This window comes from Callionymus lyra, chromosome 2, assembly GCF_982586985.1.
Source record: "Callionymus lyra chromosome 2, fCalLyr1.hap1.1, whole genome shotgun sequence".
NCBI classification, from domain to species: domain Eukaryota; kingdom Metazoa; phylum Chordata; class Actinopteri; order Syngnathiformes; family Callionymidae; genus Callionymus; species Callionymus lyra.
The window spans coordinates 2,090,936-2,109,199 of NC_141819.1; the positions used below are offsets into that span (position 1 = coordinate 2,090,936).

The window sequence follows — 18,264 nt, forward strand, 5'->3', positions numbered from 1 at the left end:
AAGACTGTCCAGACCTGTAAGACATGTTCAGCCCCTAAGAGGCTGATCGAGAGTTGCTAAGGACTCTTGTTTACAAGTTGCTAGACGAAAAAGCAACATGGACGTTTAAGTTCAAAGAAATGTTAATGTAAAAAAAAAAAGAAAAAATGTTGACATGATTCTAGGTGTGTTATGATGCTTAGAAAGTTTGCACTTTATTATTTTTCTATTGCAGAAAAAGTGGTTAAATAGAAAAGTTGTTTACAAGTAAAGTTACGATAAAGATTGAAAATAATGATAAATACCAAGGTAAGAAAAAAGCATGGCTTTGTTTTAAGAGGTATATATCATTTATTTTATAGGGGGAAAGATGTGATGTTATGAGTATAATAACATGTGAACTCCATTACCCAGCATGCCACAGCAGTGAGGCGCATGCGTGGAAGCCCCGCCTGTTGGTCTGTTCAAGGTAGCAAGAGAATGGTTCCATGTTAGTAAAGAATCAAGTTTATATTAACAAACCAGATATCACGCCTCGTCTGCTCATTGAAGCTTGACCGAAGACAACACACCGAGTGCCTGTTTGTTTTTGTTCCTATTCATTCCTATTACGGATCGTTTTGGATTTATTAAAGACTTTCTTCTGAACTTCTCCTCCGTGGATATATTGACTTCCGCATCTGGGTCTCCTGCCCTGATCGGATCGTGACATAAGCGCCTGACTTTTTATAAACCAGTGGAGCCTGAAGAGTGAATTCAACGCTCGGAAGATGAGCATGTAAGTTGTTTTATTACTATTATTATTATTACTATAGACTTTTATACTATTGCAGCGATATTATTGCTTTCGCTAGGAACCTTTTTGCATGTTTCCGTAGGACCGTTACTTGTGTGACACCAGTGAAAACAGTTTAACACGCTTTAAAAGTTTGTTTCTCCAGTTAATGTTACACGTTTGGATCTGAATGTGTTCGTGAAGAAGTGAGTTTCATAAAGTAGCAGTTTGTGTTTGTAGAATGTTATCTTTGTTTTATCTAGACGAGTGTTTGTTTATGTTTGTTTCATGTTTAGACGAGTGTTTGTTTACGTTTGTTTCATATTTAGACGAGTGTTTGTTTACGTTTGTTTAATATTTAGACGAGTGTTTGTTTACGTTTGTTTAATATTTAGACTTGTGTTTGTTTACGTTTGTTTCATATTTAGACGAGTGTTTGTTTACGTTTGTTTAATATTTAGACGAGTGTTTGTTTACGTTTGTTTCATATTTAGACGAGTGTTTGTTTACGTTTGTTTCATATTTAGACGAGTGTTTGTTTACGTTTGTTTCATATTTAGACGAGTGTTTGTTTACGTTTGTTTCATATTTAGACGAGTGTTTGTTTATGTTTGTTTAATATTTAGACGAGTGTTTGTTTACGTTTGTTTAATATTTAGACGAGTGTTTGTTTACGTTTGTTTCATGTTTAGACGAGTGTTTGTTTACGTTTGTTTCATATTTAGACGAGTGTTTGTTTACGTTTGTTTCATATTTAGACGAGTGTTTGTTTATGTTTGTTTCATGTTTAGACGAGTGTTTGTTTACGTTTGTTTCATATTTAGACGAGTGTTTGTTTACGTTTGTTTAATATTTAGACGAGTGTTTGTTTACGTTTGTTTCATATTTAGACGAGTGTTTGTTTACGTTTGTTTCATATTTAGACGAGTGTTTGTTTACGTTTGTTTCATATTTAGACGAGTGTTTGTTTACGTTTGTTTCATATTTAGACGAGTGTTTGTTTACGTTTGTTTAATATTTAGACGAGTGTTTGTTTACGTTTGTTTCATATTTAGACGAGTGTTTGTTTACGTTTGTTTAATATTTAGACGAGTGTTTGTTTACGTTTGTTTCATATTTAGACGAGTGTTTGTTTACGTTTGTTTAATATTTAGACGAGTGTTTGTTTACGTTTGTTTCATGTTTAGACGAGTGTTTGTTTACGTTTGTTTAATATTTAGACGAGTGTTTGTTTACGTTTGTTTAATATTTAGACGAGTGTTTGTTTACGTTTGTTTAATATTTAGACGAGTGTTTGTTTACGTTTGTTTAATATTTAGACGAGTGTTTGTTTACGTTTGTTTCATATTTAGACGAGTGTTTGTTTACGTTTGTTTAATATTTAGACGAGTGTTTGTTTACGTTTGTTTCATATTTAGACGAGTGTTTGTTTACGTTTGTTTAATATTTAGACGAGTGTTTGTTTACGTTTGTTTAATATTTAGACGAGTGTTTGTTTACGTTTGTTTAATATTTAGACGAGTGTTTGTTTACGTTTGTTTAATATTTAGACGAGTGTTTGTTTACGTTTGTTTCATATTTAGACGAGTGTTTGTTTACGTTTGTTTAATATTTAGACGAGTGTTTGTTTACGTTTGTTTCATATTTAGACGAGTGTTTGTTTACGTTTGTTTAATATTTAGACGAGTGTTTGTTTACGTTTGTTTAATATTTAGACGAGTGTTTGTTTACGTTTGTTTCATATTTAGACGAATGTTTGTTTACGTTTGTTTCATATTTAGACGAATGTTTGTTTACGTTTGTTTAATATTTAGACCAGTGTTTGTTTACGTTTGTTTCATATTTAGACGAGTGTTTGTTTACGTTTGTTTAATATTTAGACGAGTGTTTGTTTACGTTTGTTTAATATTTAGACGAGTGTTTGTTTACGTTTGTTTCATATTTAGACGAGTGTTTGTTTACGTTTGTTTAATATTTAGACGAGTGTTTGTTTACGTTTGTTTAATATTTAGACGAGTGTTTGTTTACGTTTGTTTCATATTTAGACGAATGTTTGTTTACGTTTGTTTAATATTTAGACGAGTGTTTGTTTACGTTTGTTTAATATTTAGACGAGTGTTTGTTTACGTTTGTTTAATATTTAGACGAGTGTTTGTTTACGTTTGTTTCATATTTAGACGAGTGTTTGTTTACGTTTGTTTAATATTTAGACGAGTGTTTGTTTACGTTTGTTTCATATTTAGACGAGTGTTTGTTTACGTTTGTTTAATATTTAGACGAGTGTTTGTTTACGTTTGTTTAATATTTAGACGAGTGTTTGTTTACGTTTGTTTCATGTTTAGACGAGTGTTTGTTTACGTTTGTTTCATATTTAGACGAGTGTTTGTTTACGTTTGTTTAATATTTAGACGAGTGTTTGTTTATGTTTGTTTCATGTTTAGACGAGTGTTTGTTTACGTTTGTTTCATATTTAGACGAGTGTTTGTTTACGTTTGTTTCATATTTAGACGAGTGTTTGTTTACGTTTGTTTAATATTTAGACGAGTGTTTGTTTACGTTTGTTTCATATTTAGACGAGTGTTTGTTTACGTTTGTTTAATATTTAGACGAGTGTTTGTTTACGTTTGTTTAATATTTAGACGAGTGTTTGTTTACGTTTGTTTCATATTTAGACGAGTGTTTGTTTACGTTTGTTTAATATTTAGACGAGTGTTTGTTTACGTTTGTTTAATATTTAGACGAGTGTTTGTTTACGTTTGTTTCATATTTAGACGAATGTTTGTTTACGTTTGTTTAATATTTAGACGAGTGTTTGTTTACGTTTGTTTAATATTTAGACGAGTGTTTGTTTACGTTTGTTTAATATTTAGACGAGTGTTTGTTTACGTTTGTTTCATATTTAGACGAGTGTTTGTTTACGTTTGTTTAATATTTAGATGAGTGTTTGTTTACGTTTGTTTAATATTTAGACGAGTGTTTGTTTACGTTTGTTTCATATTTAGACGAGTGTTTGTTTACGTTTGTTTAATATTTAGACGAGTGTTTGTTTATGTTTGTTTCATGTTTAGACGAGTGTTTGTTTACGTTTGTTTCATATTTAGACGAGTGTTTGTTAACGTTTGTTTAATATTTAGACGAGTGTTTGTTTATGTTTGTTTCATGTTTAGACGAGTGTTTGTTTACGTTTGTTTCATATTTAGACGAGTGTTTGTTTACGTTTGTTTCATATTTAGACGAGTGTTTGTTTACGTTTGTTTAATATTTAGACGAGTGTTTGTTTACGTTTGTTTCATATTTAGACGAGTGTTTGTTTACGTTTGTTTAATATTTAGACGAGTGTTTGTTTACGTTTGTTTAATATTTAGACGAGTGTTTGTTTACGTTTGTTTCATATTTAGACGAGTGTTTGTTTACGTTTGTTTCATATTTAGACGAGTGTTTGTTTACGTTTGTTTCATATTTAGACGAGTGTTTGTTTACGTTTGTTTAATATTTAGACGAGTGTTTGTTTACGTTTGTTTCATATTTAGACGAGTGTTTGTTTACGTTTGTTTCATATTTAGACGAGTGTTTGTTTACGTTTGTTTAATATTTAGACGAGTGTTTGTTTACGTTTGTTTCATATTTAGACGAGTGTTTGTTTACGTTTGTTTAATATTTAGACGAGTGTTTGTTTACGTTTGTTTAATATTTAGACGAGTGTTTGTTTACGTTTGTTTCATATTTAGACGAATGTTTGTTTACGTTTGTTTCATATTTAGACGAATGTTTGTTTACGTTTGTTTAATATTTAGACCAGTGTTTGTTTACGTTTGTTTCATATTTAGACGAGTGTTTGTTTACGTTTGTTTAATATTTAGACGAGTGTTTGTTTACGTTTGTTTAATATTTAGACGAGTGTTTGTTTACGTTTGTTTCATATTTAGACTAGTGTTTGTTTACGTTTGTTTAATATTTAGACGAGTGTTTGTTTACGTTTGTTTAATATTTAGACGAGTGTTTGTTTACGTTTGTTTCATATTTAGACGAATGTTTGTTTACGTTTGTTTAATATTTAGACGAGTGTTTGTTTACGTTTGTTTAATATTTAGACGAGTGTTTGTTTACGTTTGTTTAATATTTAGACGAATGTTTGTTTACGTTTGTTTAATATTTAGACGAGTGTTTGTTTACGTTTGTTTAATATTTAGACGAGTGTTTGTTTACGTTTGTTTCATATTTAGACGAATGTTTGTTTACGTTTGTTTCATATTTAGACGAATGTTTGTTTACGTTTGTTTAATATTTAGACCAGTGTTTGTTTACGTTTGTTTCATATTTAGACGAGTGTTTGTTTACGTTTGTTTAATATTTAGACGAGTGTTTGTTTACGTTTGTTTAATATTTAGACGAGTGTTTGTTTACGTTTGTTTCATATTTAGACGAATGTTTGTTTACGTTTGTTTCATATTTAGACGAATGTTTGTTTACGTTTGTTTAATATTTAGACGAATGTTTGTTTACGTTTGTTTAATATTTAGACGAGTGTTTGTTTACGTTTGTTTAATATTTAGACGAATGTTTGTTTACGTTTGTTTAATATTTAGACGAGTGTTTGTTTACGTTTGTTTAATATTTAGACGAGTGTTTGTTTACGTTTGTTTCATATTTAGACGAATGTTTGTTTACGTTTGTTTCATATTTAGACGAATGTTTGTTTACGTTTGTTTAATATTTAGATGAGTGTTTGTTTACGTTTGTTTAATATTTAGACGAGTGTTTGTTTACGTTTGTTTCATATTTAGACGAGTGTTTGTTTACGTTTGTTTCATATTTAGACGAGTGTTTGTTTACGTTTGTTTCATATTTAGACGAGTGTTTGTTTATGTTTGTTTCATATTTAGACGAGTGTTTGTTTACGTTTGTTTAATATTTAGACGAGTGTTTGTTTACGTTTGTTTAATATTTAGATGAGTGTTTGTTTACGTTTGTTTCATATTTAGACGAGTGTTTGTTTACGTTTGTTTAATATTTAGACGAGTGTTTGTTTACGTTTGTTTAATATTTAGATGAGTGTTTGTTTACGTTTGTTTCATATTTAGACGAGTGTTTGTTTACGTTTGTTTCATATTTAGACGAGTGTTTGTTTACGTTTGTTTAATATTTAGACGAGTGTTTGTTTACGTTTGTTTAATATTTAGACGAGTGTTTGTTTACGTTTGTTTCATATTTAGACGAGTGTTTGTTTACGTTTGTTTAATATTTAGACGAGTGTTTGTTTACGTTTGTTTAATATTTAGACGAGTGTTTGTTTACGTTTGTTTCATATTTAGACGAGTGTTTGTTTACGTTTGTTTAATATTTAGACGAGTGTTTGTTTATGTTTGTTTCATATTTAGACGAGTGTTTGTTTACGTTTGTTTCATATTTAGACGAGTGTTTGTTTACGTTTGTTTAATATTTAGACGAGTGTTTGTTTACGTTTGTTTAATATTTAGACGAGTGTTTGTTTACGTTTGTTTAATATTTAGACGAGTGTTTGTTTACGTTTGTTTAATATTTAGACGAGTGTTTGTTTACGTTTGTTTCATATTTAGACGAATGTTTGTTTACGTTTGTTTCATATTTAGACGAGTATTTGTTTACGTTTGTTTAATATTTAGACGAGTGTTTGTTTACGTTTGTTTAATATTTAGACGAGTGTTTGTTTACGTTTGTTTCATATTTAGACGAGTGTTTGTTTACGTTTGTTTAATATTTAGACGAGTGTTTGTTTACGTTTGTTTAATATTTAGACGAGTGTTTGTTTATGTTTGTTTAATATTTAGACGAGTGTTTGTTTACGTTTGTTTAATATTTAGACGAGTGTTTGTTTACGTTTGTTTAATATTTAGACGAGTGTTTGTTTACGTTTGTTTAATATTTAGACGAGTGTTTGTTTATGTTTGTTTAATATTTAGACGAGTGTTTGTTTACGTTTGTTTAATATTTAGACGAGTGTTTGTTTATGTTTGTTTAATATTTAGACGAGTGTTTGTTTACGTTTGTTAAATATTTAGACGAATGTTTGTTTACGTTTGTTTCATATTTAGACGAATGTTTGTTTACGTTTGTTTCATATTTAGACGAGTGTTTGTTTACGTTTGTTTAATATTTAGACGAGTGTTTGTTTGCGTTTGTTTAATATTTAGACGAGTGTTTGTTTACGTTTGTTTAATATTTAGTCGAGTGTTTGTTTACGTTTGTTTAATATTTAGACGAGTGTTTGTTTACGTTTGTTTAATATTTAGACGAGTGTTTGTTTACGTTTGTTTAATATTTAGACGAGTGTTTGTTTACGTTTGTTTCATATTTAGACGAGTGTTTGTTTTTACGTTTGTTTCATATTTAGACGAGTGTTTGTTTACGTTTGTTTAATATTTAGTCGAGTGTTTGTTTACGTTTGTTTAATATTTAGACGAGTGTTTGTTTACGTTTGTTCCATATTTAGACAAGTGTTTGTTTACGTTTGTTTAATATTTAGACGAGTGTTTGTTTACGTTTGTTTAATATTTAGACGAGTGTTTGTTTACGTTTGTTTAATATTTAGACGAGTGTTTGTTTACGTTTGTTTAATATTTAGACGAGTGTTTGTTTACGTTTGTTTAATATTTAGTCGAGTGTTTGTTTACGTTTGTTTAATATTTAGACGAGTGTTTGTTTACGTTTGTTTAATATTTAGACGAGTGTTTGTTTACGTTTGTTTAATATTTAGACGAGTGTTTGTTTACGTTTGTTTAATATTTAGACGAGTGTTTGTTTACGTTTGTTTCATATTTAGACGAGTGTTTGTTTTTACGTTTGTTTCATATTTAGACGAGTGTTTGTTTACGTTTGTTTAATATTTAGACGATTGTTTGTTTACGTTTGTTCCATATTTAGACAAGTGTTTGTTTACGTTTGTTTCATATTTAGACGAGTGTTTGTTTACGTTTGTTTCATATTTAGACGAGTGTTTGTTTACGTTTGTTTAATATTTAGACGAGTGTTTGTTTACGTTTGTTTAATATTTAGACGAGTGTTTGTTTACGTTTGTTTCATATTTAGACGAGTGTTTGTTTACGTTTGTTTAATATTTAGACGAGTGTTTGTTTACGTTTGTTTAATATTTAGACGAGTGTTTGTTTACGTTTGTTCAATATTTAGACGAATGTTTGTTTAATATTTAGACGAGTGTTTGTTTACGTTTGTTTAATATTTAGACGAGTGTTTGTTTACGTTTGTTTAATATTTAGACGAGTGTTTGTTTACGTTTGTTTAATATTTAGACGAGTGTTTGTTTACGTTTGTTTAATATTTAGACGAGTGTTTGTTTACGTTTGTTTAATATTTAGACGAATGTTTGTTTAATATTTAGACGAGTGTTTGTTTACGTTTGTTTCATATTTAGACGAGTGTTTGTTTACGTTTGTTTCATATTTAGACGAGTGTTTGTTTACGTTTGTTTAATATTTAGACGAGTGTTTGTTTACGTTTGTTTAATATTTAGACGAGTGTTTGTTTATGTTTGTTTCATATTTAGACGAGTGTTTGTTTATGTTTGTTTCATATTTAGACGAGTGTTTGTTTACGTTTGTTTCATATTTAGACGAGTGTTTGTTTACGTTTGTTTAATATTTAGACGAGTGTTTGTTTACGTTTGTTTAATATTTAGACCAGTGTTTGTTTACGTTTGTTTAATATTTAGACCAGTGTTTGTTTACGTTTGTTTAATATTTAGACCAGTGTTTGTTTACGTTTGTTTCATATTTAGACCAGTGTTTGTTTACGTTTGTTTAATATTTAGACGAGTGTTTGTTTACGTTTGTTTCATATTTAGACCAGTGTTTGTTTACGTTTGTTTAATATTTAGACGAGTGTTTGTTTACGTTTGTTTCATATTTAGACGAGTGTTTGTTTACGTTTGTTTAATATTTAGACGAGTGTTTGTTTACGTTTGTTTCATATTTAGACGAATGTTTGTTTAATTTTGTTTCATATTTAGACGAGTGTTTGTTTACGTTTGTTTAATATTTAGACGAGTGTTTGTTTACGTTTGTTTAATATTTAGACCAGTGTTTGTTTACGTTTGTTTAATATTTAGACGAGTGTTTGTTTACGTTTGTTTAATATTTAGACCAGTGTTTGTTTACGTTTGTTTAATATTTAGACCAGTGTTTGTTTAATATTTAGACGAGTGTTTGTTTACGTTTGTTTCATATTTAGACGAGTGTTTGTTTACGTTTGTTTAATATTTAGACGAGTGTTTGTTTACGTTTGTTTAATATTTAGACGAGTGTTTGTTTACGTTTGTTTCATATTTAGTCGAGTGTTTGTTTACGTTTGTTTCATATTTAGACGAGTGTTTGTTTACGTTTGTTTCATATTTAGACGAGTGTTTGTTTACGTTTGTTTAATATTTAGACGAGTGTTTGTTTACGTTTGTTTAATATTTAGACGAGTGTTTGTTTACGTTTGTTTAATATTTAGACGAGTGTTTGTTTACGTTTGTTTCATATTTAGACGAGTGTTTGTTTACGTTTGTTTAATATTTAGACGAGTGTTTGTTTACGTTTGTTTCATATTTAGACGAGTGTTTGTTTACGTTTGTTTCATATTTAGTCGAGTGTTTGTTTACGTTTGTTTAATATTTAGACGAGTGTTTGTTTACGTTTGTTTAATATTTAGACTTGTGTTTGTTTACGTTTGTTTCATATTTAGACGAGTGTTTGTTTACGTTTGTTTAATATTTAGACGAGTGTTTGTTTACGTTTGTTTCATATTTAGACGAGTGTTTGTTTACGTTTGTTTCATATTTAGACGAGTGTTTGTTTACGTTTGTTTCATATTTAGACGAGTGTTTGTTTACGTTTGTTTCATATTTAGACGAGTGTTTGTTTACGTTTGTTTCATATTTAGACGAGTGTTTGTTTACGTTTGTTTAATATTTAGACGAGTGTTTGTTTACGTTTGTTTCATATTTAGACGAGTGTTTGTTTACGTTTGTTTCATATTTAGACGAGTGTTTGTTTACGTTTGTTTCATATTTAGACGAGTGTTTGTTTACGTTTGTTTAATATTTAGACGAGTGTTTGTTTACGTTTGTTTCATATTTAGACGAGTGTTTGTTTACGTTTGTTTCATATTTAGACGAGTGTTTGTTTACGTTTGTTTCATATTTAGACGAGTGTTTGTTTACGTTTGTTTCATATTTAGACGAGTGTTTGTTTATGTTTGTTTCATATTTAGACGAGTGTTTGTTTACGTTTGTTTCATATTTAGACTTGTGTTTGTTTACGTTTGTTTCATATTTAGACGAGTGTTTGTTTACGTTTGTTTCATATTTAGACTTGTGTTTGTTTACGTTTGTTTCATATTTAGACGAGTGTTTGTTTACGTTTGTTTCATATTTAGACGAGTGTTTGTTTACGTTTGTTTCATATTTAGACGAGTGTTTGTTTACGTTTGTTTAATATTTAGACGAGTGTTTGTTTACGTTTGTTTCATATTTAGACGAGTGTTTGTTTACGTTTGTTTCATATTTAGACGAGTGTTTGTTTACGTTTGTTTCATATTTAGACGAGTGTTTGTTTACGTTTGTTTCATATTTAGACGAGTGTTTGTTTACGTTTGTTTCATATTTAGACGAGTGTTTGTTTACGTTTGTTTCATATTTAGACGAGTGTTTGTTTACGTTTGTTTCATATTTAGACTTGTGTTTGTTTACGTTTGTTTCATATTTAGACGAGTGTTTGTTTACGTTTGTTTCATATTTAGACTTGTGTTTGTTTACGTTTGTTTCATATTTAGACGAGTGTTTGTTTACGTTTGTTTCATATTTAGACGAGTGTTTGTTTACGTTTGTTTCATATTTAGACGAGTGTTTGTTTACGTTTGTTTCATATTTAGACGAGTGTTTGTTTACGTTTGTTTAATATTTAGACGATTGTTTGTTTACGTTTGTTTAATATTTAGACGAGTGTTTGTTTACGTTTGTTTCATATTTAGACGAGTGTTTGTTTACGTTTGTTTCATATTTAGACGAGTGTTTGTTTATGTTTGTTTCATATTTAGACGAGTGTTTGTTTACGTTTGTTTAATATTTAGACGAGTGTTTGTTTACGTTTGTTTAATATTTAGATGAGTGTTTGTTTACGTTTGTTTCATATTTAGACGAGTGTTTGTTTACGTTTGTTTAATATTTAGACGAGTGTTTGTTTACGTTTGTTTAATATTTAGATGAGTGTTTGTTTACGTTTGTTTCATATTTAGACGAGTGTTTGTTTACGTTTGTTTCATATTTAGACGAGTGTTTGTTTACGTTTGTTTAATATTTAGACGAGTGTTTGTTTACGTTTGTTTAATATTTAGACTTGTGTTTGTTTACGTTTGTTTCATATTTAGACGAGTGTTTGTTTATGTTTGTTTCATATCGAGTGTTTGTTTACGTTTGTTTAATATTTAGACGAGTGTTTGTTTACGTTTGTTTAATATTTAGACGAGTGTTTGTTTACGTTTGTTTAATATTTAGACGAGTGTTTGTTTACGTTTGTTTCATATTTAGACGAGTGTTTGTTTACGTTTGTTTCATATTTAGACGAGTGTTTGTTTACGTTTGTTTCATATTTAGACGAGTGTTTGTTTACGTTTGTTTCATATTTAGACGAGTGTTTGTTTACGTTTGTTTCATATTTAGACGAGTGTTTGTTTACGTTTGTTTAATATTTAGACGAGTGTTTGTTTACGTTTGTTTAATATTTAGTCGAGTGTTTGTTTACGTTTGTTTAATATTTAGACGAGTGTTTGTTTACGTTTGTTTCATATTTAGACGAGTGTTTGTTTACGTTTGTTTCATATTTAGACGAGTGTTTGTTTACGTTTGTTTAATATTTAGACTTGTGTTTGTTTACGTTTGTTTAATATTTAGACGAGTGTTTGTTTACGTTTGTTTCATATTTAGACGAGTGTTTGTTTACGTTTGTTTAATATTTAGACGAGTGTTTGTTTACGTTTGTTTCATATTTAGACGAGTGTTTGTTTACGTTTGTTTCATATTTAGACGAGTGTTTGTTTACGTTTGTTTCATATTTAGACGAGTGTTTGTTTACGTTTGTTTAATATTTAGACGAGTGTTTGTTTACGTTTGTTTAATATTTAGACGAGTGTTTGTTTACGTTCGCTTCGGTGCATTAAGTCGAAGATATTTCCAAATGTATCTTTATTTCAACATCCATGTTTGTCTCTGACGTGTTTCTGATGTTTAACGTCGTCTCTCGTCCCTCGCAGTCTCATCATTTATCATGAATCTAAAATAGCATCAATAATTTTAAGTCCTAGTTTGCAAATACAGCATTAAAACGTGACTTTAACACGGAAAACTAACTTCTCATCCTTTTTTCTTTTTTTTTTCAGATTGATGTCATTCGAAAAGAAAGAAACCAAATCATTCATTAACTAAAGGTTGACAAATGTAGAAAGTTTCGATCAGTCCTATTTCTCCTCAGGTGAGACACATGGTAAATATTAATACTTCAGTTACTCCTCACAGTAGATGATATTAGGATCTGTTCATGTGGATCAACAGGTTGGAGCAGATCGTGGCAGAGACTTGTGACTGAGACTATAAAAGAGTTCACCTGTGAAGGAGTGTTTCAGTCGCAGAGACATGGAGACTAGAGTTGATCTGTTGTCTTGTTGCATCTGTCTGGATCTACTGAAGGATCCAGTCACTCTTCACTGTGGACACAACTACTGTAAGATCTGTGTTGAAGGTCACTGGCAGGAGAAGAACATCTACGAGTGTCCTCAGTGCAGACGGAGCTTCAGCGAGAGACCTGTCCTCCAGAAGAACACTGTGTTAGCAGAGTTAGTGGAGGAGCTGAAGAAGACTGGAGCAGCTGAGGACCTCTGCTCTGCTGGACCTGAAGATGTGACCTGTGACGCCTGCACTGGGAGGAAGATGAAAGCCCTCAAGTCCTGTCTGGTGTGTCTGGTCTCCTACTGTCAGGAACATCTTCAGCCTCATCGAGAAGCTCCGGCCTTCAGGAGACACAAGCTGGTCCAGCCGTCCAAGCATCTCCAGGAGATGATCTGCTCTGAACACGAGGAGGAGAAGAAGATGTTCTGTCGTTCTGATCAGCAGGTCATCTGTCATCTCTGTGCTGTGGACCAACACAAAGATCATGACATCGTCTCGACCACAGCAGAGAGGAGGGAGAGAGACAAAGACCTGGATCAGAGTCAAGGAAGGATCCAGCAGAAGATCCAGAAGAGAGAGAAGGAAGTGAAGCTGCTCCAGCAGGAGAAGAAGAACATCAGAGTCTCTGCTGAGGAAGCAGTGAAGGACAGTCAGGAGACCCTCGTCCAGATGATCCAGATGTTCCAGATGATCCAGAGAAGAATGCCTGACGTGGAGCAGAAGATCAGATCTCTGCAGGAGACTGAAGACGCTCGAGTCCGAGGACTTCAGGAGCAGCTGGAGCAGGAGATCTCTGAGCTGAAGAAGAAAGAGGCTGAGCTGCAGCAGCTGTCACTCACCGACAGTCACACCATCTTCCTGCAGAACTGGACCTCACTCTCAGAGGTCAGTGAAGACACGACCTCACTCTCAGAGGTCAGTGAAGACACGACCTCACTCTCAGAGGTCAGTGAAGACACGACCTCCTCCACGACCCTTGAGCAAACTCACCGTCGCTTCCAGGAAGTAACAGCAGCCGTGTCAGCCTGCAGAGACCAAGTCCAGGACCTTCTGAGAGACATGTGGACCAACATCTCCATGATGTTCCTTCCAGAGACCAGAGAGCAGTTCCTCACACACTCACAGGACATCACTCTGGATCCAAACACTGCAAACTCATGGTTGATGTTGTCTGAAGGAAACAAGAAAGTGACAAACATGGGAGAAGATCAGCCTCGTCCTGATCATCCAGACAGATTCAAAGATTCTCTTCAGGTCTTGAGTCAAGAGTCTCTGACTGGACGTTGTTACTGGGAGGTGAAGACAACAGAAGGATCTGTTTCAGTATCAGTTTCATACAAGAACATCAGCAGATCAGGAGATGAAAGTGAATTTGGATTTAATGACAAATCTTGGAGTTTATCTTGTCACGACTCTGGTTGTTTATTTAGACACAACAACATCAGAACTGAAGTCTCCAGTGTCAGAGCCTCCACAGTGGGGGTGAACCTGGATCACTCTGCAGGTCTTCTGTCCTTCTACAGCGTCTCTGAGACCATGACTCTCCTCCACAGAGTCCAGACCAGCTTCTCTCAACCTCTTCATGCTGGAGTCTGTGTTTGGTCCTCGTGTGAGTTTGTGAAGCTGAAGTAGACGCCAGTGAGATTGTGAGTCTCCAGGAGTGACATCATCACATGAAGCTTCAATGTTTGGATGAACGTCTCTGAGAACGTTTGTCGTTTGTGCCGCAGTGAAGACACAGTGACGTCATGTGACTGGATTAGAACCTCTGTGATTGGATTGTTCCTGATGATGACGAGTCTTCTTTAAATCTTCTTTAATAAACACCTTCATGATCCGGTGATGATGGCAGCAGTCGTTACTCAAGTACTCCACAGTACTACAAGTATATCCTGGTTACTACAGTATCTCATTGGATGTTATTGAATAATGAATTGATGAATTGATGTACATTTGTTTGATTCAATATTACAGTCTGAAAGGAATTGGATTTTGTGAAAAAAAGATTTTCTCCAAAGAAGTAAAGATGAAAGTTCAACACAAACTATATCTTGTATCAGAGAAACCAGATCCTTGGATTCAGTGTTATGTTGAGTTATGCTGTATTTTAAAAATGTACATATAGAAACATTGATTTTTATTCACTCAAATCTCCTCTTAAAACACACTTTTATTCTCTTTTAACACAGCGTGAGACTCTGAGCTGTTTTTAGTGCTTTTGACTTGTTTTATTGGATATTGGTTTATTTTTGTGTTTTAACTGCTTTCTTAGTACTTTCATGTCATTGTACTACACTTTGTATCGACTGTTGTTTTTAAAGTGTTTTATCAATAAACTTGATTGATTGATTATTTGTTCTTATTGAAATGTTGATCTAAATCAATGAATTATCTTTTTGAATCATTTATTCTAAATATATCAATATATAGATTATATATATATTTGACACATTGAGTTCAATATTCTAATTCCAATAATTCAAAAACACATTTTCTAAATGCAATATTCTTTGGTTTATTCAATATAACATCGACATCTTTATATGTACTTTCTTACACCTTCGTTCTAAGATCACAATCAAAACTACTTTTATTGTTGTAAACACAAGCGTGGATATTATGTGGTGACAACACAAAAGTACATGTTAATAATGAATTAATTAATACAAACAACACAAAAGTAAGTAAGTAAGTAAGTAAGTAAGTAATATTTATTTATATAGCGCTTTTCGAGACCAGGGTCACAAAGCGCTTAGACAATCAAAACAATACTCAAAAAAAAAAAAAAAGTACATACTTTAAAGATCAAGATAATACTGAGAACAACACAGGAGTTCGAGAAATTCAAGGAAAAGCCTGAACAAATATAAACGTCTTAAGATGTTTCTTAAAGGAGTCAGTAGATCATCAAGAGCAAAGAGAGAGAAGATCGTTCCAAAGCTTAGGAGCAACAGCCTGAAAAGATTTCTCTCCTCTGGTCCTGAGCCGTGTGCGTGGAACCATAAGTAGATTCTGATCCACAGATCTCAGAGACCGAGCTGGGGTGTAAGGCTGGATCAGATCAGTGATGTAAGGAGGAGCCTGACCATGAATAGATCTGAAAGTAAGAACCAGAATTTTAAAGTTGATCCTGAAAGAAACTGGAAGCCAGTGAAGAGTTTTAAGGATCGGAGAAATGTGAGTTCTTCTACTAGAGCGGGTCAGAATTCTGGCTGCAGAGTTCTGAATCAACTGCAGACGAGACACATCCTTCTTGTTAAGACATGAAAACAAACTGTTACAATAGTCCAGACGAGAAGAAACAAACGCATGGATTATAAGATCCAGATCATGTTCCGACAACATTTTCCTAAGTTTAGAGATTTTTCTCAGTTGAAGGAAACAGTTTCCGGTCAGTTTTCTTCAGTGTTGAACAAGAGACATGTCTTTATCAAATACAACACCCAGGTTTCTCAGGCTCAGTTTGACAGACTGACCTAAGTCACCCAAGTACTGACTCAACCCTGGAATCTTATCATCAGGAGCAATCACCAGTGTTTCAGTTTTGTCCACATTTAGCTGTAAAGTGTTTTCACTCATTGTTTGATTTCTAGCAAACAATTGACTAAGCTGTTCAGCCTTTGGGGCTCAGTTGGGTCAAAAGAGCAGTAGAGCTGGATGTCATCAGCAAAAATGTCATAAGAAACATCTGGAAATCTCTGAATGATTTTACCGAGGGGAATCAAGTACAGCAAAAACAATAAAGGACCCAGAACAGAACCTTGAGGGACTCCACACAACAGATCTGCCGATTCAGACCTCATTTGATTGGCAGATACACTAAAACTGCGCCCAGAAAGGTAAGATGAGAACCATTCTAACACAGACCCAGACAGTCCCACTTCATCCCTTAGTCTTCTCAGCAGGATCTGGTGATCAACTGTGTCAAAGGCTGAGGACAGATCCAAGAGAACCAAAACATCATGATGTCACTGGACACCTTCAATAAAGCTGTCTCCGTAGAGTGATGTTTACGGAAGCCAGACTGAAACCTCTCATGGATGTCGCTCTGATCCAGGAACAAAGACAGCTGCTCAGACACCACCTTCTCCAAGATCTTGGACAAGAAAGGGAGCTTAGAAATAGGCCTGAAATTACTGAGGTCAGTTGGGTGTAAGCCTGGTTTTTTGAGCAGAGGCTCCACAATGGCATGTTTAAATGCATTGGGAAAAACCCCTGTGGAAAGGGAGAGGTTCACCATATTGGTAACCCAGGGGCCAATTACATCAAATACTTTGATAAAAAGCCTACAAGGAAGGACGTCATCTGAGCAAGAGGATGGTTTCATCTTGTTCACTAGTGCTGAAATATCACCCAAAGATACAGCAGTGAAGGAGGACCAAGAGGAGGAGATGGGCTCAGAGACAGTAGGGGTTCCAAACAAAGGGGGAGAGATTTTCTCTTTGATCAATTTAATTTTGTCAATGAAAAATCTCAACAATGCATTGCTGTCAGCTTCACAGAAGACAGGCGTGATTTGAGGAGCAGGAGACACAAGAGAATTAATGGTTTCAAACAAAACTTTGGGGTTTTTCCTATTTGCTGCTACCAGTTTTCTGATGTAATCAGATCTAGCAGTTTCCACCATCTCATTGTAAGAAGTCAACAGATCCCTGAGGTGAAGTCTGTGCACCTCAAGTTTAGTGGACTTCCAGAGACGCTCAGTCTTTCGACAAAGTCTCTTCAGACTCAGGAGATCTTCATTTGTCCAAGGGCACCGTTTTTTCTGAATTTTCAAGTTCGATTTAACAGGTTTGATCCAGTATTTCAACACAATGATCAGTGAAACAGTGAATCAAACTGTCCACGTCTGTGCAGTCATCAAAGGAAAGAGCGTCAAACATAGCAGAAAAACTGTCTGCAGTATCGGCTGAGATGACACGCCTCTGAGACCTAACTTTCAAAGGCTTAGGTTCAGGGATGAAGTCCAGGTTAAACAAGAGAATGATCACTCAGATGGACATCATGTACAGATACATTAGAAATGGCCAGGCCAAGAGTAAAAACTAAGCGGAAGCGGAAGTACATGTTAATAATGAATTAATTAATACAAATAACACAAAATTAGTGCAACAGTCCATACTTTCCATTTTGCACATTTATTTTACTGTTGGTGGAACAATTCACTAGCAATTGAAATACTAATAATTCTGGTTCTGATGTATAAACATGTTTTTTGATTCAAAATATTTTTTATTGAGCATGATCAAGCAGCAACATTGACCCGCAGGTACATCCGTTACACACAGTGTATATGCTCTTTTTTTTCTTTAATACAAATGGTAACAAAAATGACAATAAGAAAATAAATAAATAAATAAAGTAATCCCCTTGTCACTGCTCTCTCTAAATCGCTATTCTTTGCAATCGACATGTATCTTAATGGATGTTAAAACCAATTCCAGACATTTACAAGGTGTTAAACCATTTGAGAAAAGAGTAGCCATGTGTTGTGGAATGCTTTCTTCGATTTTGTCAAGACATATCTGATCTTTTCCATTCTGAGGCAGGACCTGACATCTCTGAGCCAGAGTATGTGTGGGCGGGGCAGTGTCTTCCCACCTGAGCAAGATGGCCCTCGTGCCAAGAGAGAGCAGAGAGAGACTAGACGCTGGTTGTTCGCTGTTATGTTTTTTATCTCTCCCGTGAAACCGAAAAGAGCAATGAGTGGGCTTGGTCTAATATCCGTTTCCACAATTTTTGATAGGGACTTGAAAATGTTTTCCCAGTACTTTTGTAGGCTCTGACACGTCCAGAACATGTGGCCTAAGGAGCC

At 33.3% G+C, this 18,264-nt stretch overlaps 1 protein-coding gene across 6 annotated transcripts; it reads left to right on the forward strand.

Moving 5' to 3' along the window:
- Nucleotides 1–430: 430 nt before the first annotated feature.
- LOC148085056 (tripartite motif-containing protein 16-like) lies at nt 431–14,790 on the forward strand. Of its 6 annotated transcripts, none has more exons than XM_087783202.1 (3): nt 431–757; nt 12,164–12,267; nt 12,313–14,790. In XM_087783202.1, the coding sequence occupies exon 3, from the start codon at nt 12,417–12,419 to the stop codon at nt 14,079–14,081; it is 1,665 nt and encodes a 554-aa protein (XP_087639328.1). In that variant the 5' UTR covers nt 431–757; nt 12,164–12,267; nt 12,313–12,416; the 3' UTR covers nt 14,082–14,790. The 6 variants fall into 6 exon arrangements, with proteins under 6 accessions (XP_087639328.1, XP_087639326.1, XP_087639325.1 ...); XM_087783200.1 differs by having other exon boundaries at nt 12,336–14,790; XM_087783199.1 differs by having other exon boundaries at nt 12,164–12,255; nt 12,336–14,790.
- Nucleotides 14,791–18,264: the final 3,474 nt, after the last annotated feature.

Excerpts from the sequence above, each read along its gene's own strand:
- LOC148085056 (XM_087783198.1), top strand. The coding sequence starts at position 12,417 with ATGGAGACTAGAGTTGATCTGTTGTCTTGTTGCATCTGTCTGGATCTA.